This window comes from Brassica rapa, chromosome A03 (genome assembly GCF_000309985.2).
Source record: "Brassica rapa cultivar Chiifu-401-42 chromosome A03, CAAS_Brap_v3.01, whole genome shotgun sequence".
Lineage (NCBI taxonomy): Eukaryota > Viridiplantae > Streptophyta > Magnoliopsida > Brassicales > Brassicaceae > Brassica > Brassica rapa.
The window spans coordinates 11,059,351-11,081,287 of NC_024797.2; the positions used below are offsets into that span (position 1 = coordinate 11,059,351).

Here is a 21,937-nt window from a genome sequence, read left to right on the forward strand (position 1 = left end):
TCACGAGAGAGATGGACACTGTTAACAACCCCCCTATTAGAGTTCTACCCATTATTTTGTTTCAGATCCCTATAATATACAATTGTATCAAAACATGCCCCATACTTTTTCTTTATACAAGTTACCCCATATCTCAATTTGATTATTCGATAAAAGTAAATTGATGAGCAAACACAATACAAATTGTGAATAATTTTGATTTTTTTCCCGACAATTTTGTTTTTTAATTTATTAAACATGTACTAACAGGTAAAAACCAAAAGAGATGTGATTAGTGGCTATTTATTTCCTTCCTTAAGATCCCTAAAATCTACAATAATATCAGAATAAATCCCATAATTTTTTATTACCATAGTTGACCCCCATATTTTAATTTGATTGTTACGCGTAACAAATTTGAGTGGATAACTTTTGACACGGTGTTTAGATTTATTAAATCTGTAAAATTAAAAGCTTAAAATACCACAAAAAAGATATGATTGATACAGCTTTTAATAATAAAACAGTGGGTTACACACGGCACGGGTTAAGCAAGTGAAAGAAAGACCGATAAAAAGCATTAACCAAAAAACAAAAAAAGATGTTAATGTGATTATGTCTTCCGCACGCACATGACTTTCTGTCTTCTTCTCTCTTCAGATCTGTCTTGACCCCCAAAACCAATCAATATCATCTCCTCCTTCTTCTTCTTCACCGGCGTTCATGGACGGTGGAACGGGTCAACCGGCGGCTGATACCGAGATGTCGGAAGCTACAGGCGGTGCGGCTCCATCTCAACCGATGCCGGGTATAGAGAATATTCCGGCGACACTTAGCCATGGAGGGATGTTTATACAGTATAACATATTCGGGAACATCTTCGAGGTCACCGCTAAGTATAGCCCTCCGATCATGCCTATTGGCAAGGGTGCTTATGGCATCGTTTGGTAATTATTTCATTTTCTCAATTATTTTTGTTGTTGTTGTTGATTTGGGTTTGGTAAAGCTGCCAACTTTGATTCGAATTATCTACCAAAAAATGATTTTTTTAATTATAAAGTTTGATCCTTTGTGTTCTTGTTTATTTGATTTTTTTTTTTTGCAGTTCTGCTATGAACTCTGAGACAAATGAAAGCGTGGCAATTAAGAAAATCGCAAACGCTTTTGATAATAAGATTGATGCCAAGAGGACTCTCCGTGAGATCAAGCTCCTTCGCCACATGGATCATGAGAATGTTAGTTTTTTGTTCTTCTAATTCATAACTAAGAATCATCTGTTCTTATTATTGCATATGTTTAATTAGCTTTGTGAATGAATGTGCTGCAGCTGCCTGAATATTTACTCGGTTTCATTAGGATGGCTTAATGCTTAGTTAGTAGTATGGTACTTAAAAACGCTTTCAATGATGTTTATAGTCCTAATGCAGAGCTCATAATAGGCTGATAGGTTTTAGTTAATGCCAAAATGTTTAGATGAACAAATCGATTTGTGAATGAATGTGTTGCAGATGGTTGATTCAAAAACATTTCACATTTAGAAGGAATATACATGACTGTTGACTGTGTAGCATTTGATATTGTTTTGAATGATGTGTAGAATCATCTCCAACTAATATAACGATTACTACCTTTGTGCTATCAGATTGTTGCAATCAGAGACATAATACCACCACCGCTAAGAACCGCTTTCAATGATGTTTACATCGCTTATGAGCTAATGGACACTGATCTCCATCAGATCATACGCTCTAACCAAGGCTTATCCGAAGAGCATTGCCAGGTCTTCTTTTGAGTTCTTGAGATTGTTTTTTTTTCCCACCAGTAAGCCAGACTTAACAAACTGTAATAGCTCACTTATCTTTCTTCTTGTGTGCAGTACTTTCTTTACCAGATCCTCCGTGGATTGAAGTACATCCACTCCGCAAATGTGCTTCACCGTGATCTGAAACCGAGCAACCTCCTCCTGAACGCAAACTGCGACTTAAAAATCTGCGATTTCGGGTTAGCTAGAGTCAACTCCGAGAGCGACTTCATGACTGAGTACGTTGTCACGAGGTGGTACCGTGCACCAGAGCTGCTTTTAAACTCTTCTGACTATACTGCTGCGATAGATGTTTGGTCTGTTGGTTGTATTTTCATGGAGTTAATGGACCGTAAGCCACTCTTCCCTGGCAGAGATCATGTTCATCAGCTTCGCTTGCTCATGGAGGTAAGTGTAGTAACCTTTGAAGCTCTATTTGATGCTGTAAAGAAACATGTTTTGAGACACTTTTCTTTTTTTATTTCAGCTCATAGGAACACCATCAGAACAAGAGGTTGAGTTCTTGAACGAAAATGCAAAGCGATACATAAGACAACTTCCACCGTATCCTCGCCAATCCATCACTGATAAGTTCCCAAATGTGCATCCTCTAGCGATAGATCTTATCGAGAAGATGCTAACGTTTGATCCTAGACGGAGAATCACAGGTCAGTAGACCCCACTCTATCAGGAGTTATAATGACTCTTGAATGACTTAGTACTCACAGGTTCTTGATTGCAGTGTTAGACGCGCTGGCACATCCATACCTGAACTCTCTACACGACATTAGCGATGAGCCAGAGTGCACGATACCTTTCAACTTCGACTTTGAGCAGCACGCACTCTCAGAGGAGCAGATGAAGGAGCTCATATACCGTGAAGCGCTTGCATTCAATCCAGAGTATCAGCCAGCAATAGCTTGAATGGGATCAGGTTTGGTTTGGTTTTGATCTTGACAAGATTCTTGAAAGGAGGAAACATCATTGTTTCTCTTCTGTGTATACTCGTGAGAGATGCTTGAAGGGGGTATGTGGGATCAATGTGGCTCAAACGTTAAGTCTCGGTAATGTTTTTTTTTCTCTACTTTTGTCTTCTACGTATTGTAATTTACCCTCATTTCTTGTTACAAGTATTAAGACATAAGTTAAGATCGTCTCAGAAATAGTTTTCATGTATTACAAGATGTTCGTTTCCAGCAATGTCAATTTTTTTTTTTTGCTTTGTAAAACATAAGGAATATGAGATTATTGTAATTTTGAATTCCAAAAAGATCAAATAATAACTATTAATATTGCAGAGAAGATGAGAATATGATTGAATGAAACAACTCTTGACCTCATCTTTACTTTGGCTTGAGTTTCTGCCTCTGTATTACGATAGTTCAGAACTATATAACCAAATTATACCTCACGAAATCGAAAAAGGCACATAACTAAACCCAAGAATATGCGACCTTAATCGCTCCAAGTAGCTTACTATTCTCAAGTGATTTTCACATATCTATTCAGTAAGAGGCATTTGGAACCTTAGATGATATCAGCTTCAAGTGAGATCTCATCAAAAATAGAGTTTTAAGAAATAACTACCCAGATTCTTACGAAACTAGCCATTATCTTTGGTATGATTGAAATTATCATTATAGTTTTAGTAGTTACTAGTTAGTAATAATGAAAAAACAATGTGTGTATATAGGTATAATTTAGTTTCTTGATGATGATTTAGCGTTGTTTACAAATCATATGTAATGGAATTATTTCAAAACAAAGCATTAACGGAAACAAATTACCGGTAAATACGTAATTGACAATTTTACCAAAATTAAGATTCTGTTTTAAATGAGAGAGCAAAGAGAAATCAGATAACCATGTACATTCCATAACAATAAATAATCAACCAAAGCAATACAATAGAAACAACCCAATTTTAGCCGATGATTACTAATTAGTAACAAGATTCGAGTTCTTATTTTTAGAAATAGATGTATTCTAATAGTTCATGGAAACATATTAACTCTATATAAGCATATACAGTAGAGCAACACTTCTCATCGTGTCTTATTCATTAGTAACACAAAATCCTTACTTTTATATACACCCTAAACAAAATAAGAAGATGACTTGCATTACTTCTACGTTTAAGGCTTTGTGTTTGTCTTTCTTGTTCGTCACAGCCGTAGCAAGTCGTCCGACCAACAGGCCGAAGGTCTTTAACGTCCAACGTTATGGTGCCAAAGCTGACGGAAAAACTGATAACGCCAAGGTACATACATAACCAATATAGAATCACTCAAAAATAAATATTTTACCGACTTTTTTTTTGTTTAACTTGTTCAAAATTAGGCGTTCACAAGCATATGGAACAGCGCATGCACAAGGAAAGGTGGTAATAGTAAAATCTACGTGCCCAAAGGAACATTTTATCTCAGTGGTTTAGAGTTCGTAGGGCCATGCGTGAATCAGATTGAATTCGTTAACGATGGAACTTTGTTGGCTCCTGCAAACCCTAGGGACATTAAGCAGGACATATGGATCAAGTTCAGGTACATTAACAATCTTATTATCTCCGGTGCCGGTACACTCGACGGCCAAGGGAAAGAGTCTTGGCCACTAAATGACTGCCACAAAAATCCCAATTGTCCTAAGCTAGCTATGGTACTACTTCTTAATCCTTTTACATATTGTTTTATTATATGATCTTACAATGAAAAATTTTCAGTTATTTTCTATTGCACGTTGAATTTGTAGATTTTAATTATTTAGATACAAACGTTATGAAAACGAACATAGCTACATTTTAGAGCTTGCCCATTTGTAAAGTATTTCAATATGGTGTCTCCACTAAAAATCATATTTTAAGTTATTAATTATGTTACAATATTTATATAGAGTTGCAGTTCTAAAACGCAGTAGAGTATCTACTAAAATATCGTAGAAGCTAAGTTCTTATTTGAAAAACTATTGTTTCACTTTTCTATTTTTATTTCTTTTGTTTTAATTTTTAGATACCCAAAGAGTGCTTTTGATTCAGGTCACCTAATGTCTTACTAAACTTAACTATTTTCACAGACCATGGGATTTGCATTCGTGAACAACTCAAGAATCAATGGGATAACATCACTCAACAGCAAAATGGGACACTTCAACTTCTTTTATGTCCATCACTTCAACATCACCAACGTCACTATAACAGCTCCTGGCGATAGCCCCAACACTGACGGGTTAAAGTTCGGGTTCTGTAGCAACATTAACATCTCCAACACACACATTGGTACGGGAGACGACTGCATCGCCATCCTTTCTGGAACCACCAACATGGATATCTCTAACGTCACCTGTGGTCCCGGACATGGGATCAGTGTCGGAAGCTTAGGGAAGAACAAAGAAGAGAAGGACGTTAATGGCTTAACCGTAAGAGACATAGTCTTTAACGGAACTAGCGATGGTATTCGGATCAAAACTTGGGAATCTTCAGCTTCGAAGATATTGGTTTCTAACTTCGTGTACGAGAATATTCAAATGATTAACGTTGGAAACCCTATCAACATCGACCAGAAGTATTGTCCTCACCCACCCTGTGAAAAGAAGGTGAACTCTCTACGCTAAATACAAACTTACATAATTCCTTTCTCTTCTTATCACAACAAAAAAAAGTTGTGTTTCATTATTTTTTTCAGGGAGAGTCACATGTTCAAATCCAAGACCTTAAGTTAAAGAACATATATGGAACATCGACGAACAAAGTGGCGGTGAATCTACAATGTAGCAAGAGCTTTCCGTGCAAGAAGATTGAGCTAATTGACATTAACCTAGAGCATAAGGGAGTCGAGGGTGGTCCTTCCACTGCGGTATGTGAGAATGTTGACGGTTCTGCACATGGCAAGATGGTTCCTCAGCATTGTCTGAACTGATTTGACAACCCATAGGATCAATGACCGTGCGTTGTACTACTTTATATTTTCTGTGTTTTTGTATCATTTATAATCTCTGTGTCTTTGCTTCTTCTTCGTTCTTTTTCTGGTAGTTTATGAAAGTTTTTGATTGGTGCAATAATAAAGAAGTGAATACACTTTTGTGTTTTTTTCGTCTTTGGTCTATTTTTTTCGTTTCATAGACAAAAAAAAGAGAGTTCAAATCTTAAGTCTTGAAAGGTTTTCTTTCTCTCTTTCTTGTTGCAAGTATTAAGACATAAGTTAAGATCGTCTCAGAAATAGTTTTCGTGCATTACCAGACGTTCTTTTCCGGCATATAGTATCAAAAGATCTTATTGTTTAAGATGTGAGTCTCAGAATAATGTGTATATCATCTCCAACTAATATAACGATTACTATCTTTGTGCTATCAGATTGTTGCAATAAGAGACATAATACCACCACCGCTAAGGACCGTTTTCAATGATGTTTACATCGCTTATGAGCTAATGGACACTGATCTCCATCAGATCATGCGCTCTAACCAAGGCTTATCCGAAGAACATTGCCAGGTTATCTTTAAGTTCTTGAAACCTGTAATAATTAGTTTATCTTTCGTCTTGTGTGCAGTACTTTCTTTACCAGATCCTCCGTGGATTGAAGTACATTCACTCCGCAAATGTGCTTCACCCTGATTTGAAACCGAGTTACCTTTGAAGCTCTATTTGATGCTGTAAAGAAACATGTTGAGAGACACTTTTTTTTTTCAGCTCATAGGAACACCATAAGAACAAGAGGATGAATTCTTGAATGAAAATGCAAAGCGCTACATAAGACAACTTCCACCGTATCCTCGCCAATCCATCACTGATAAGTTCCCAAATGTGTATCCTTTAGCAATAGATCTTATCGAGAAGATGCTAACGTTTGATCCTAGACGGAGAATCACAGGTCACTCCCCACTCTATAAGGAGTTATATTGACTCTTGAATGAGTTAGTTTCTTACAGCTTCTTGATTCTTGATTCAGTGTTAGACGCGCTGGCACATCCATACCTGAACTCTCTACACGAGATTAGCGATGAGCCAGAGTGCACGATACCTTTCAACTTCGACTTTGAGCAGCACGCACTCTCAGAGGAGCAGATGAAGGAGCTTATATACCGTGAAGCGCTTGCATTCAATCCAGAGTATCAGCCAGCAATAGCTTGAATGGGATCAGATTTGGTTTGGTTTTGATCTTGACAAGATTCTTGAAAGGAGGAAACATCATTGTTTCTCTTCTGTGTATACTTGTGAGAGATGCTTGAAGGGGATGTGGCTCAAACGTGAAGTCTCGGTAATGTTTTTTTCTTTCTTTCTCTTTTTGTCTTCTACGTATTGTAATTTACTCTCATTTCTTGTTGCAATTATTAAGACTTAGATTTAAAGATGTCTTTCACGATTACAAGTGTTCGTTCCCAGCATTATCAATTTTTTTTTTGCTTTTTAAAACATAAGGAATATGAGATTTTTGTAATTTTTTGAGTTCCAAAAAGATCAAGTAAGAACTATTAATATTGCAGAGAAGATGAGAATATGATTGAATGAAGCAACTCTTGACCTCATCTTTACTTTGGCTTGAGTGTCTGCCTTTTGTGTTTCTTCTCCCTTTTTGATCTTTTAGAACTTGACCTTGATCTCCTTGATTCCACTTCTTCGCCACTTGATGATTCAGAAGATGACCTTGAGTCAGATGATGGCCTTCTGGAGTGCTGCAAATCAGAGAGACGCGCAATGTTAATAGAAGTTAAGCTACAAGCCAGAAAAAAACATTACAGAAGATAATCAAACTAAAACTAGATGTAGTTGTGTACTTGTGTGCAAAAGAACTTGTTGAAGTAAGAACCCTATACCTTTTATATATATATATATATATATATCAGAAGATAATTTTCAATCAGCTTTACCAGCCGTGAGGTCAACTTCCAATTAGTGATGGTTGAAGGCGTTAATGTCCTTACCGCTTTAGCAGTTGAGCATCAATGATTGCTTACTCTTACATGTAGAAAAACACGAAAAACCATCTTTACTTATTCTTCTCAAGTAGTTGTGCATGTGTCTTGAGAGACTAGCCAAGCAAGCAGCATGCCACTTTGATGTATGATATGAACCATCCACCTGCGAGACTCCACTCATCATAAAAGTTTTGGTGACTAGGAATAAACATAAACAAAAACGATCTAGCCAGATCAAAAGTAACTTGACTGAGAGAACCCAAGCTAGATACTTGACAGAATCTTGCTATGTTTTGAACTTTCACTTAATGCTCCAGCTGTAACCCAATCATAAATTCTTGATTTTTTTTTTTGAAAAGTATAAATTCTTGGTTTGAAGAGTTGCAAACTTACAATATGTGATTCTACACTAACATATATGCATAGCACAGTTCACCACTTCCAAAACATTAACTTTTATCCAAAGACATGGCCTCATACAGCTCATGTCTGTAAGCAGGAGATCTAGGTTGTATGCTTCAAAGAGGTCATCCACACAGAAATCACAGTTCTGTAAATAATCAATTGAACTCATTCAAGGTATGAGCATGGTAGCATGAAAGGATACAAACCATGTCGTTGGAGCCAACTCTGGATCTCTGCACAGCCGTGTAGTGTAACCTTAGTTCTTCCCATTCTAATTTACCTTTGACATATGTTTGCAGAGGTAATGTAACTTATAGTTACTATAATCTCACTCGCTTTCAGTTTTTTTTTTTTTGGGTCAACACTCACTTTCAGTTATTGTAAAATAATAAGGGAACCTCTTTTTATTTTCCTTATAGTTACAAGATTCAAAGATGTTAATACTTTATATTATTTCGTTGTCCACCTACAATTTTAAGTTATAAATCATAGTTTTTTTCTCTCCAAAGTTTTATTTAAGAATACTGAAAACACACTTTTGAAATGATGCCGAAGTAAAATCACATTTGGAATCAACAATAAATAATGATAGAGATCATTCATATTCCATTAGTACAGTTTGGTTGTATGATTTGGTGCATCATAGCTGAAAGAGTAACATCTTTGATTAAATAGCATTGTGTAGTGTGGGGTTTTTATCCTTGATATACCGAAACAGGCGATAGCCGGTAAAGAAGAGAATAATCAAATCGAGAAGAAGACTGACACGTGTCGATTAGAAACAAAAGTAGCTGACTCAGCCGACCTCCTGGATTTTGCGTGAATCACGTGTTTACAGTCAAACCTTCGGCGTCTTCCTCTGTAAGCTCTTTATGTACTCAGTTTGTTCTATGTCGTCGCTTTTGGTTCTCTTGGACAAGTAGTGTAATGGTGGTTGTATAAAATGTTTTAAAAAAGATGTATAAATACTAAATAGTTATAGAGTATAAAATAAAGAGATTTAGGTTAATATTGTAAAACTTTATTAACCTGGCTACAATGGTCCAGCCGCAAATAAACAAACATAGGTGATTTTCAGAACAACTAGTAAACAAAGACATGTTGTTGTTCTTTTACGATCACATTCTTTTCATGTTTATTTTATACGGACCAGGTTGTTATTCTGTTATATGGTATATTCGACCACAGCTTTTTGTGGACGTACTGTTTTAGATCATTTGTAAAATGAGAAGTTTGGATAATTATTCTATAAGTTTAGTACAGCCGACCACACAAACCCATTGTCCGTTTTTACATTATCTCAAATGTGTAACGGCGGTTGTGTGACATTGAATTGTGTTGAATAAAGATTAATTAGAGCAATAGTTAATTTACTTCGAAGTGGGATGCAATGTAATGTAGTGTTGCTTAATTACAGTTCGTTACATAACTAGACTTCACTTGCTAATGTCAATTTAAGAACCTCTTTATTAGAGTACTATAATATGTCATACATCTTTGGCAAAAGAATGTCTCTATTTTTCTTTAAAGAATTGAAATAATGTAAAGGTAACATTTAGATTGGTTCCAGGTTTTTTTATCAGTTGGTAAGGTCAAGGATTTGATTTTCGTATTATTATGATTTTAAATACTGCTTACTGATCACTAATGTTTTGATGTCAGAATTAGTTTGAGTTTTGTTTCATGATTTATCGGCTAGTTTTGCAAACTTACATGGATTAATATGTTACAAGTAGATTAAAGAGATAGGTTCAATGGCTTATTGTAAATAATATTGAAATATTTTCAAAAAGATTCTAGGAATGATTGGTTTGAAATCTATCTTCAGTTATTTAAACTTAAAGATGAAAATAAATATTTAATTTGCTCATAATTTTTGAATGTTGAAAGAGAAGGAAAAAAATTGGTGAACTAATTATCTTTTTGTGAGATAGGGTAAATGATGAAAACAATCTCTAAAAAGAGGAAGTTGAAGAAATATACATAACACAAAAAAAAAACAGCTTTGCAAATTACAAGGAATGCAAATGGTAAATATAAAAAAAAATGGTGTTCAAGAAAAATATTTTTCCTTTCAAGATTGTTTACTAATATAGTTTCAGATTGTAGAAAATATATAGAATAAAATTTACGCTATCATTTGGTAAGAAAAATAATATTTTTTAACATATAATACTAATATATACACATATATATATTTGAAAAGATAGCATTTTTTGGATAAATAATATTTTTTCCATTTCGAAATAATATATATTGTAGAATTTTCACACTTATTAAAAATACGTAAAATTTTAACAAAAAATGTATTGTTTTCCGTGTTTTGTTATTTCTTATGATTTTTAACCAATTAAAATTCAATAAATACAATTAATATTTTTGAAATTTACAATTTATCATTATTTCATATATTCAAAAATTTAAATATATATGGATCTTTTAAAAATAATTTTTTTTTTAAATATAAATTATTCTGAAAGGAGTAGATAGCATTTTACCATGCAGACTTTTTACTACTATTGAAACCATCGATTTATTTGTCTTTGATTCAATAAATTCGGTTTATTTATTACGGACTCAATGTGGTTGTATAAGACGAAAATGTTGACTTTGCTATTTGGTACAGTCGAAAATTTTCATGAGCCATTATTATTATTTCCATTATTTCGCTATAACAAAGTAAATTCAAAGTAGATAACAAGAAGAAGAAACTATAGTTGTTTAACTAACTGTGGTAGTGAACAAGTCACAAACTAAATCTTTAAATCTTACTACTAGTAGCTAGTAGGTGATAATTAACAGCAAAAAGGTTCCTAATTAATCGCTAAAAACCTGATTAAAAATAATAATTTCTAGTTGAAGAAATATCGTTGGGAAAGATGCATTATTACAGCAATCATTATTATCTGAAACTCGATCTACATCATCTCATTTAATTTGTGTTCTGAACAAAATTTATTATTCGATTTTACATACATAAAGGAACGTGGAAATAAATAAGGGGAAATAAAACACACGAGCTACCATTTCGCAATCAAATCTAATACGAACACCTAAACTTATTTAAGGAATTGTGACACCTACTTAATGTTCCCTCCAACTTCTCTCTCTTCATCGACCAGACCAGACCAGACCAAAACGCTTCTTCAGTGTCAGTTTTTGAATGCCACAACAAACATCAAGCCCAAGAAAGAACCAGAGTTTAACAAAATGTCTAAAATACCCTTCTTACTCCGTTTCGCTGTGATCGTTTTCTTCATCTTCTCCTCATACTCCTCCGGCGATCAACGTCTCAACTCTCGCCACTTACTCCATCAACCCTTTTACCCCATCGTCACCGCCGCTCCACCACCGTTATCTTCCAAACCTCCGTCACCTTCTCCAGACAAACACCACCACCACAAGAAACATCCAGCGGCGGCGCCTCCACCGCAGGATAAACACCTCTTCTCCTCCGTCACACCCCCTCCACCTCCTCCTGCGCCGCACTCGAACCCCTTTTTCCCCTCCAACGCCGTCCATCCCTCACCACCTCCTCCTCCACCAGCCTCAATCCCTACTTTTCCCGCCAACATCTCTTCTCTCTTCTTCCCACCTCACAACTCATCCAAACCTCACACCAACAACCACCACGTCGCTAAACTCGTCTCGATAACCGTCTCCGTAGTATCCTCCTCTGTTCTCCTCTCTCTACTCGTCGTGCTCATCCTCTACCTCCGCCGCACCCGCCGCCGCCGCCGCCTCCCCGCGTACAACACCAAGTCCACGAGATCAGACTCTCTCCAGCTCTTCAACGCCTCTCCTTCCGACGGCGCTCGAAAACACAAACAACCACACAAGCACACTTCCTCCAACACTTCCTCTGATTTTCTCTACTTAGGCACTTTAGTTAACTCCCGTAGCGAAGGCTTTGCTCCACAGAAGTCTCCGGTCTCCCGCAACGTCGCCGGCGTCTTGGAGTTACCACCAGTTCCAGCTTCTTCCTCTTCCTCTTCTTCTTACTCACGTAACCAAAGGCCAGGCTCCCCGGAGCTCCGTCCTCTTCCTCCGTTACCAAAGCTTCCAGCTTTCTCTCCCACTTACCTAAGCCCTGAACATTTATTCCCTAAGAGACAAGACTTTGACGGAGACGACGACGAGTTTTTTTCTCCGAGAGGATCCTCGGGCCGTAAACAGAGCCCACCACGTGTCGTGGAGGATTCTGGTGTTGTTCAGAGTGTCAACGACTCCAACTCGTGTTCTCCGACGTCGTTTAATGATTCTCCGGCGACGAGTTTGAAACCTACGTCGCTTAGTCCTCTCTCGCTGCACAGTGAAACCAGCTCAAACGGCAGCGTTTTGAAGAAAACCGGTCCAGCTAGACCACCACCACCACCTCCACCACCTCCTCCTCCGCCGCAATTCTCTGAGGTTCCGGCCGCCACGTCTCCCTCGCCTCCTTCTGACCCAGATAAGAAAGAAGAGACTTTGAAACCGAAGTTGAAAGCTTTACACTGGGACAAAGTCAGAGCAAGCTCGAGCCGTGTTATGGTGTGGGACCAAATCAAATCAAACTCTTTTCAGTAAGATCAATAACGAACTCGATGTTCTAGTAAACAATTCATTTCCCTTCTAAATGATTGTTTGGTCTGTCGCAGAGTGAATGAAGAGATGATTGAGACATTGTTTAGAGCGAATGATCCAAGTTCAAGAGCAAGAGATGTCGGAAACGCAGGTGTTGTTCAATCTGCTAATCAAGAGAATCAGTTTCTTGATCCAAGAAAGTCACACAACATTGAAATCTTGCTTAGAGCTCTTAATGTAACTGCTGATGAAGTATGCGAAGCGCTTGTAGAAGGTGAATTATTATTACACAATCTGTTATTACATATGCACAAGTTGGTCTGAAGAGTTTACATTTTTCCAGGAAACGCTGATATGCTTGGACCAGAGCTACTTGAATGCCTGCTTAAGATGGCACCTACTAAAGAAGAAGAGGACAAGCTCAAGGAGCTTAAAGACGATGATGAATCTACTACATCCAAGATTGGACCTGCAGAGAAGTTCCTCAGAGCATTGCTCAACATTCCTTTGGCCTTCAAGAGGATTGATGCAATGCTTTACATAGTCAACTTCGATTCAGAAACCGAGTACCTTAAAAGATCCTTCCACACACTAGAGGTAAAGCCTCTACTCTTCTCATTGTGCTAATAAAAAAATCAGAACATTCATATGCATTTGATCACATACTTTTCAGATTGCTTGCGGTGAGTTAAAGAACACTAGGATGTTCTTGAAGCTTCTAGAAGCGGTTCTCAAGACCGGGAACCGGATGAATATAGGGACTAATAGAGGTGATGCACATGCTTTCAAGCTTGACACACTCTTGAAACTGGTAGATATCAAAGGCGCTGATGGCAAAACCACCTTATTACACTTTGTGGTTCAAGAGATCATTAAATCAGAAGGAGCTAGAGTGTCTTCTACTCCCATTCAAAGCCCTATAGGAGATGATGATATAGCAGAGCAATCAGCATTCCAAGACGAGATAGAGTTAAAGAAACTTGGGTTGCAAGTAGTCTCAGGTCTCAGTTCTCAGTTGATAAACGTTAAGAAAGCAGCTGCGATGGATTCAACTTCCCTCAGCAAGGAGATAGCTGAAATCTCCAGCGGAATAACAAAAGTCAAGGAAGTGATCATGGAGCTAAAGCAAGAAACTGGTGTAGAGAGATTCTTGGAGTCAATGAACTCGTTTTTGGACAAAGGTGAGAAAGTGATCACAGAGATACAATCTCATGGAATCAATGTCATGAAGATGGTTAAAGAAGTGACAGAGTATTTCCATGGGAACTTAGAATCTCATCCTTTCCGCATTTTCACCGTGGTCAGAGACTTCTTGACGATTCTTGATCAAGTTTGTAAAGAAGTTGGTCGTGTAAACGAGAGGACAGTGTATGGATCACGACCTTCACCGTCGAACCAGACCGTTACACCGCTGTTTCCGGTGGTTAACATTAACCACGCAGAGCTGAGTCATGATGATGACTCGTTCCAAGTGATAACGATTGGTTAAGTATTATTTAAGTGTTTTGGTTTGATTTAATCCTTACTCGAGAACACATGTTAGTTACATGTATTTATTATTTATGAACATATCTATATTGATAGGTGAGAATTTATATGAAATTTATTAGATTTTGGAAGTAGTTCTGTGCAAGTTGTTATCGAGCTCTGGACGTGCCACTCCTATATTGAATTATATCACGTGGATATGTATTTATTGATTGAATCATTTCTTGCCAAGTGATTCGGTGGAGAAGGTTAAGGAACGTGTTTATCAATGGTTAGACATTAGGTAGTTCTTGGTCAAAAAAGAACAATGTGCATGGGAGGAGGTTCTTGAGTTTTGGATGTGGTGTAGTGTTTAACAAACCAAGATTGGCTCTTAGATTCTTTTGGTGAGTGGAAGGTGTATTGTGATGGTTCAAAAGCAATTAGAGGTGCGTCTTTGATTGCTAAGGTTGATGAGCGATTGAATCGTATGTTGCGGTTAGTCATCCTTGGATTTTTGGTAAGTAAAAGTTACAATAGATTAAAGAGAGTAATCAGTCACCTTTTTATTGGCTAACAAATGGACCTTGTGAAATAGGCATTTTTCAAAAGCTTCCCACATGGATCAAACACCTTTGCAAACTTTCTTTCCCATCAAATTGAGAGTCACCGTTCACAATTGAAATGATTGAGAAAAACAGTTAGCCTAAAGAAAATAGTCACCTTTTAAAAGTCGTTTTGTTGGCTGAAACAAGAACCATGTGAACAATTTGCAATTGCGTTGGAAATTCTGTACATATACAAGGCTTTTTGAAGTTATTTTTTTGGCTGACACAAGGATCTTGTGATCAAGGTGGTGTAAACTATATAATAAAAACTTTATCCAAAGAGATTGTCTTTTTTTTTTTTGAAACACGTCCAAAGAGATTGTCTCTGCTTCACTTGAATTTATATCCCTTTTAGGTTACATCAGTCAAACAAAACTTAACAAATGGGCCAATATAAATTTTAATACACAGGCTTGACTTAAAAGTCCAGTTTCAGAAACTTAATTGGCTAAAAGATGGCGGAAAAATATAGTTTTGCGAATGGGCCATGAGTCTGTTGCTTGTCTTGACGGGTACATGAACAATGCCATGGAGGAAAACCGAAGAGTACGTAAATGGCCAGCTAAAGAACAAATATGGCTTTTATCTGTGGAAACAATGGTAATAATCTCTAATGTAATCGTACCTCAATCATCTTTATCTAAATTACTAACTTTCTTGCGGTGTACGTATCTGGAAATTTTGATGTCTGCATGGTACAGTTCTTCTTTACATCAGCACAACAAACAAAACCTCGGCAGATGTAACCTAGCTTTCTTGCTCATGAGTTAGTTTGTGTTTTTTATGAGAAAAAATAACTCGTAGTCTTGTTTAAACTCTATCATTAAACTCAATCATTAAACTCATTTATTAAATAAACCTCATATTCATAAAAAAATCGAGCTGAGCTGAAATACTTCATGAATTATAACTCATTTTGACACTCTAATTGTGTCGTGTATTTGTAATTAATTAACCAAAAACTTTGTTTAACATAGTAAAATATGATGATCTTATTTTCTTTATAAAAATACAGCAAATGCAGAATAAAATCTTCTCTAAAATCATTTTATTCACACATTTCCTTCTATTGAGAAAGAACACATTGTTTAACATAGTAAATATTATGGTCTTATTTCCTTTATAAAAAATACACTGAACATATAAGCAAACGCAGAATAAAATCTTCTCTAAAATCTTTTTATTCACACATTTCCTCTTATTGTAAAAGAACACAGATTGATTTTCTTCTTATTCCCATTTTTGTTTTTAAAAAGCTATCTCTTGTTCTGATCACAATGCTCTTATCTAATCAAGAACTTCAAAAATCTATAAACATCCACAATATCTCCTAAGGCATATTCATTCGGTTGAAGCAAAACATTTTGAGAGAGATGGAGAAAAGAGGACATGTATTGGCAGTGCCATATCCAGCGCAAGGACATATCACACCAATCCACCAATTCTGTAAACGACTCAACTCTAAAGGTCTCCAAACCACTCTTGCTCTTACCACTTTCATCTTCAACTCCATCAAACCTGACCCATCTGGTCCAGTCTCCATAGCCACCATCTCCGATGGCTACGACCAGGGTTTCGACTCGTCTGGATCCATCCAAGACTATGTCCAAAGCTTCAAAACCTTTGGCTCTAAAACCATTACAGACATCATCCGCAAACACGAAACAAGTGATAACCCCATCACTTGTATCGTCTATGATTCTTTCTTGCCATGGGCATTCAACGTTGCCCGAGAGTTTGGTATAGCTGCGGCTCCTTTCTTTACGCAGTCTTGTGCTGTTAACTATGTTTACTATCTTTCTTACATAAGCAATGAAAGCCTGAACCTTCCCATTGAGGAGTTTCATTTTCTTGAGCATCAAGATTTGCCTTCTTTTTTATCTGCTCCTGAATCTTACCCTGCTTACTTGGAGATGGTGCTCCAACAGTTTACAAACTTTCAAAAGGCTGATTTCGTACTCGTTAATACCTTCCAAGAGTTGGAGCTTCATGTTAGACCTCTTTTCTTAAAACTTTCTCAGCCATGTTGTTTTGTTGTTCATGTCCTAATAACTATGTTTAATGTCATAACTAGTCTATTTTTCTTTACAGGAGCAGGAGTTGTTGTCAAACGTTTGTCATGTGTTGACAATTGGTCCAACTGTTCCATCGATGTACTTAGACCAAAGGATCATTTCAGACACAAATTATGATCTGAATATCTTTGATTTGAAAGACGCTGCCTTCTGCACTAGCTGGCTGAACACAAGGCCACAAGGGTCAGTGGTGTATGTAGCATTTGGGAGCATTGCTAAGCTTAACAATGTGCAGATGGAGGAACTTGCTTCAGCAGTAAGCAAATTCAGCTTCCTGTGGGTTGTCAGAGATTCAGAAGAGGAAAAACTGCCATCAGGATTTCTTGAGACACTGGATAAAGACAAGAGCTTGGTCTTGAAATGGAGTCCTCAGCTTGAAGTTCTGTCAAACAAAGCCATCGGTTGTTTTTTGACTCATTGTGGCTGGAATTCAACTCTGGAGGCATTAGCCATTGGGGTTCCCATGGTAGCTATGCCTCAATGGATCGATCAACCTATGGATGCAAAGTACATACAAGATGTGTGGAAGGCTGGAGTTCGTGTGAAGATAGACAATGAGAGCAGGATTGCCAAGAGAGAGGAGATTGAGTTTAGCATTAAGGAAGTGATGGAGGGAGAGAAGAGCAAGGAGATGAAGGAGAATGCGAAGAAATGGAGAGACTTGGCTGTCAAGTCACTCAGTGAAGGAGGCTCTACAGATATTAACATTGACACATTTGTATCAAAGGTTCAGAGCAAATAAGTTATCACATGAAGTAGCAAAGATTTCCTGCAGTGTTAATTGACTCAAACTGCTCCACCTTTGAATTTGGTGCGACGTGTTAGGAAGCAAACATCTTTCATTGTTCATATAGATGTAGAATTACCAGTTTGGTTTGTAGAGTCTATTGTTTTTGGTTGATGACAAAAAAAGAAATAAATAAACTTTAAATTTTTTATTAATTAAGCATAAAAAATCTGGAAACGAGAAACCTTTCTATTATGACTAAACATAAGCTTTAATCATCCTAGTAGGCTCATCATCATACTGAACAAAATTGCAACATATGACATGACGCGTTAGTGAACACTCATGTCTTCCCTTTGACACGTCCACAGCTCTCAAGCTTCAAGTGGAATATACGTCAACGAAATCAGATCATCTCTACATAAGTAAACAAAATATTTTTGAAAGAACAGAACCATGTCAGGTGTATGAGTATCTCTAGCGATGGGTCCAAGAACCGACATGGATAAAACATCTCTGACTAGTGAGAAAAGACGGTGGTCGGGGATGACGGAAACCTGTGGTGGTGGCGGCAGTGTGATGGGATAACAAAGGGTAATATAGCTACAGCTAGTCGCATTCATACTTTATGGCAAAAGATAAAAACGAAGAGGACGAAATCTTTTATTTTATTTTTGTGAAATAACATCTCATTAGGTGGTATTTCCTCTAATGAATTTTGAAAACAAATAGTTTTTTTTTAGAAAATCCCGAATAATTTTTTATAATGAAATCCCAATTTTTAACAAAAAAAATTTTAGTCCTAGACACATTAATCACAAAACTAAAGAATCAAACCAAACCGAGAAAACAATGTTCGGCTCGGGCTTGGATCTTTTCAATTATACTAGTTGATCCTTTATTTCTAGAACAAAAAAAACAGAAACGAATTGGAACCGAATCGAAAACGAATCGAATGGATACCCAAATTTCCATAATACAATTAATATATTTAGAAATATTAACTTTATTTAGATTTAAAATAATCATATAATTTTAAATATTATTTATAAGTCGAAATACTCAAAAAAATTGAATTACTATTAAATTATCTGAATTATATTAATTTTTAGCTGAAAATCCAAAAAATATGATATTTAATCCAAAATTCCTGATTTTTTTTTACTTTTTAACCTAACCGAACAACCGGAATTGAACCAAATGGAATTTGAAATTACCTCGGATATAAGCCGGTTCTCAATTTTACTACAACCAAACCGAGCTTCTTAGATACTCTAACAGATCCTAAATCTCTAGAATCAAACTGGAACCGAACCGAGAACCGAATACCCATGGTTTGGGGATTTAATGAGATTTATACCGATAATAAGTTCAATAACTATAGATTTGTTAAAAGTTTTATAAATACTAAACCCATAAGGTAAGATTTGCTAAAATCCAGAATTCTTTTAAAAACCTAATCCAATAAGCCCCACCACTTATTGGACAACTATGCAATGTCGTTATAACGGTTACTTTGGTCTTCAATATAATAATGAATATCAGATATTAGTGAAGAACAACATAAGAAGACATTAAATAAACAAGTACTTTTCTTGTTGTCGATGTCTTGTAACTATAGAACCGTATAGAATCTTTTCACTTCTTAATTATATACTCCATTTCGGCTTTGTCTCTTAATTTTTCCATCTCGTTAAGGATCTTACTTCTCCAAAAATAACAATACAACGACAACGAAATCGACTTTATGCGATATTAAATTTAAATAAATAATTTTCACATTTAGTTAAAAATAATAATATATTTTTCACATATAGACGTTGAAGACAACTAGGTACGGACATAAAATCTATAACCCCGAAATCCAACTCATAAAAACTCATTAGAACCCATCTGAAATGTAAAAAATACCTTAATGTGTTTTGTAAGATGTAACAAAACATAGCGAACCTGAAGTGCCATTAATCAAACCCGAACCAATAATCAGAAAAAACTCAAAATAATATCAAAAGAAACCGATCTCAATGTACAAACTAATATGCAATACAAATATTTGAAACATAAATATGTATTTCAAATATTCAATTTCATATTTATTTTGGTATGATATCTAAAAATAAGTATTTAAAATTTAAATAAATATCTTAACTACCCAATTCTATATAAATAAGTATATATTTCTTATATTTTACCTTTAAATTTTAGATTTTACAATGGTCAGAACCGATCTAATATAACTTAAATCTAATGATATAGGGTTAATTTATGAGTTTTAGAACAAATTAGAACTGAAACCAATGTGATATATCAAAATTCAACCTATACTTACAAATTTATTAGAATGTGATCTAAGATGTAATATAAGTTAGAACCAAAATTCAAAATACCCTATCCAAACCTGAACGACTACCCGAACATCCATGCCTAAACATTCTCATTCCATTTGCATTCCTCATGTCATGTGTCTTTGTAATTATCAAAAAAAACATTGCTTAGCATAGTAAATGATATGATTTTATATATTTCTTTTTTAAAACACTGAACATATATGCAAATGCAGAATAAAATCATTTTTATTTGCACATTTCCTTTTCTTGTGGAAGAAAAGCAAATTGATTTTCTCTTCTTATTCTCATTATTAATTAAAAAGTAAAGAAAAAAACGAAACTATCTCTTGTTCTGATTACAACGTTCTTATCAAAAGGAAGAACCTGACAAACCTGCCTATAAATATTCGCGTTATCTCCTAAGGCATATTCACTTTGGTTTAAGCAAAACATTTTGAGAAAGAGATGGAGAAGAAGAGGGGACATGTATTGGCAGTGCCATATCCAACCCAAGGACACATCACACCAATCCGCCAATTCTGTAAACGACTCATCTCTAAAGGCCTCAAAACCACTCTCACTCTCACCACTTTCATCTTCAACTCCATCAAACCTGACCCATCTGGTCCAGTCTCCATAGCCACCATCTCCGACGGCGATGACGATCACGGCTTCGACCCATCTGGCTCCATCCATGACTACCTCCAAAACTTCAAAACCTTCGGCTCCAGAACCATAGCAGACATCATCCGCAAACACCAGACAAGTGATAACCCCATCACTTGTATTGTCTATGATGCTTTCATGCCATGGGCACTCGACGTTGCCCGAGAGTTTGGTTTAGCTGCTACCCCTTTCTTTACGCAGTCATGTGCTGTTAACTTCGTTTACTATCTTTCTTACATAAACGATGGAATCTTGAAGCTTCCCGTTGTAGACTTGCCTTTTCTTGAGCTCCAAGATTTGCCTTCTTTTTTGTCTGTTTCTGGATCTTATCCTGCTTACTTTGAGATGGTGCTCCAACAGTTTACAAACTTTGAAAAAGCTGATTTCATACTCGTTAATACCTTCCAAGAGCTGGAGCCTCATGTTAGATCTCTCTTCTTACAACTTTCTCAACCATGTCGTTTTCTTGTTTATGTCCTAATTACTATGTATTTGTCCTAATTAGTCTTTTCCGTTACAGGAGAAAGAGTTGTTGTCAAACGTTTGTCATGTATTGACAATTGGTCCGACTATTCCATCGATGTACTTAGACCAAACGATCAAATCAGACACGGCCTACGATTTGAATATCTTTGATTCAAAAGATGCTGCCTTCTGCACTAGCTGGCTGGACACAAGGCCACAAGGGTCGGTGGTGTATGTAGCATTTGGTAGCTTGGCTGAGCTGAACAATGCGCAGATGGAGGAGCTTGCTTCAGCAGTAAGCAACTTCAACTTCTTGTGGGTTGTCAGAGGTTCAGAGGAGGCAAAACTGCCATCAGGGTTTCTTGAGACAGTGGGTAAAGACAAGGGTTTGGTCTTGAAATGGAGTCCTCAGCTTGAAGTTCTATCAAACAAAGCCATCTGTTGTTTCTTGACTCACTGTGGCTGGAACTCAACTATGGAGGCATTAACTTTTGGAGTACCCATGGTGGCTATGCCTCAGTGGACCGATCAACCTATGAACGCAAAGTACATACAAGATGTGTGGAAGGCTGGAGTCTGTGTGAAGATAGACAATGAGAGTGGGATTGCGAAGAGAGGGGAGATTGAGTTTAGCATTAAGGAAGTGATGGAAGGAGAGAAGAGCGGAGAGATGAAGGAGAATGCGAAGAAATGGAGAGACTTGGCTGTCAAGTCACTCAGTGAAGGAGGCTCTACAGATGTTAACATTGACACATTTGTATCAAAGGTCCAGAGCAAATAAGTTATCAGATGAAGCAGCAAATATCTCTTCTATAATGTCTTATTGTGTCAGTCTTTCGTTCAGTGCAATTTTATGTTGATTCTTCATTTGGTTACTTCCCAATATTACAATGTTTTCTACCATATTGTCTTTGTTTTAATAGATTTGCTGCTTTCATGTGTTTATCATC

At 36.5% G+C, this 21,937-nt stretch overlaps 5 protein-coding genes across 5 annotated transcripts; all 5 read left to right on the forward strand.

The window, feature by feature from the left end:
• The first annotated feature begins 557 nt into the window (after positions 1-557).
• LOC103858096 (mitogen-activated protein kinase 6) lies at positions 558-3,041 on the forward strand. Its single transcript, XM_009135387.3, has 6 exons — positions 558-926; positions 1,085-1,214; positions 1,622-1,759; positions 1,856-2,188; positions 2,268-2,448; positions 2,523-3,041. The coding sequence occupies exons 1-6, from the start codon at positions 703-705 to the stop codon at positions 2,702-2,704; spliced, it is 1,188 nt and encodes a 395-aa protein (XP_009133635.2). The 5' UTR covers positions 558-702; the 3' UTR covers positions 2,705-3,041.
• Positions 3,042-3,327: 286 nt separating this feature from the next.
• Positions 3,328-6,106, forward strand: LOC103858095 (exopolygalacturonase). Its single transcript, XM_018657934.2, has 4 exons — positions 3,328-4,040; positions 4,121-4,432; positions 4,847-5,365; positions 5,455-6,106. Exons 1-4 carry the CDS (start codon positions 3,894-3,896, stop codon positions 5,686-5,688), a joined length of 1,212 nt encoding a protein of 403 aa, XP_018513450.2. The 5' UTR covers positions 3,328-3,893; the 3' UTR covers positions 5,689-6,106.
• A 4,443-nt stretch (positions 6,107-10,549) lies between these two features.
• LOC103860063 (formin-like protein 2) lies at positions 10,550-14,271 on the forward strand. The gene is made up of 4 exons (XM_009137673.3): positions 10,550-12,651; positions 12,727-12,926; positions 12,996-13,249; positions 13,326-14,271. The coding sequence occupies exons 1-4, from the start codon at positions 11,177-11,179 to the stop codon at positions 14,139-14,141; spliced, it is 2,745 nt and encodes a 914-aa protein (XP_009135921.2). The 5' UTR covers positions 10,550-11,176; the 3' UTR covers positions 14,142-14,271.
• A 271-nt stretch (positions 14,272-14,542) lies between these two features.
• On the forward strand, positions 14,543-17,759 carry LOC103858098 (UDP-glycosyltransferase 74F2). Its single transcript, XM_009135388.3, has 2 exons — positions 14,543-16,718; positions 16,819-17,759. The coding sequence occupies exons 1-2, from the start codon at positions 16,101-16,103 to the stop codon at positions 17,542-17,544; spliced, it is 1,344 nt and encodes a 447-aa protein (XP_009133636.1). The 5' UTR covers positions 14,543-16,100; the 3' UTR covers positions 17,545-17,759.
• Positions 17,760-20,270: 2,511 nt separating this feature from the next.
• Positions 20,271-21,937, forward strand: LOC103858102 (UDP-glycosyltransferase 74F2-like). The gene is made up of 2 exons (XM_033286687.1): positions 20,271-20,945; positions 21,043-21,937. Exons 1-2 carry the CDS (start codon positions 20,322-20,324, stop codon positions 21,766-21,768), a joined length of 1,350 nt encoding a protein of 449 aa, XP_033142578.1. The 5' UTR covers positions 20,271-20,321; the 3' UTR covers positions 21,769-21,937.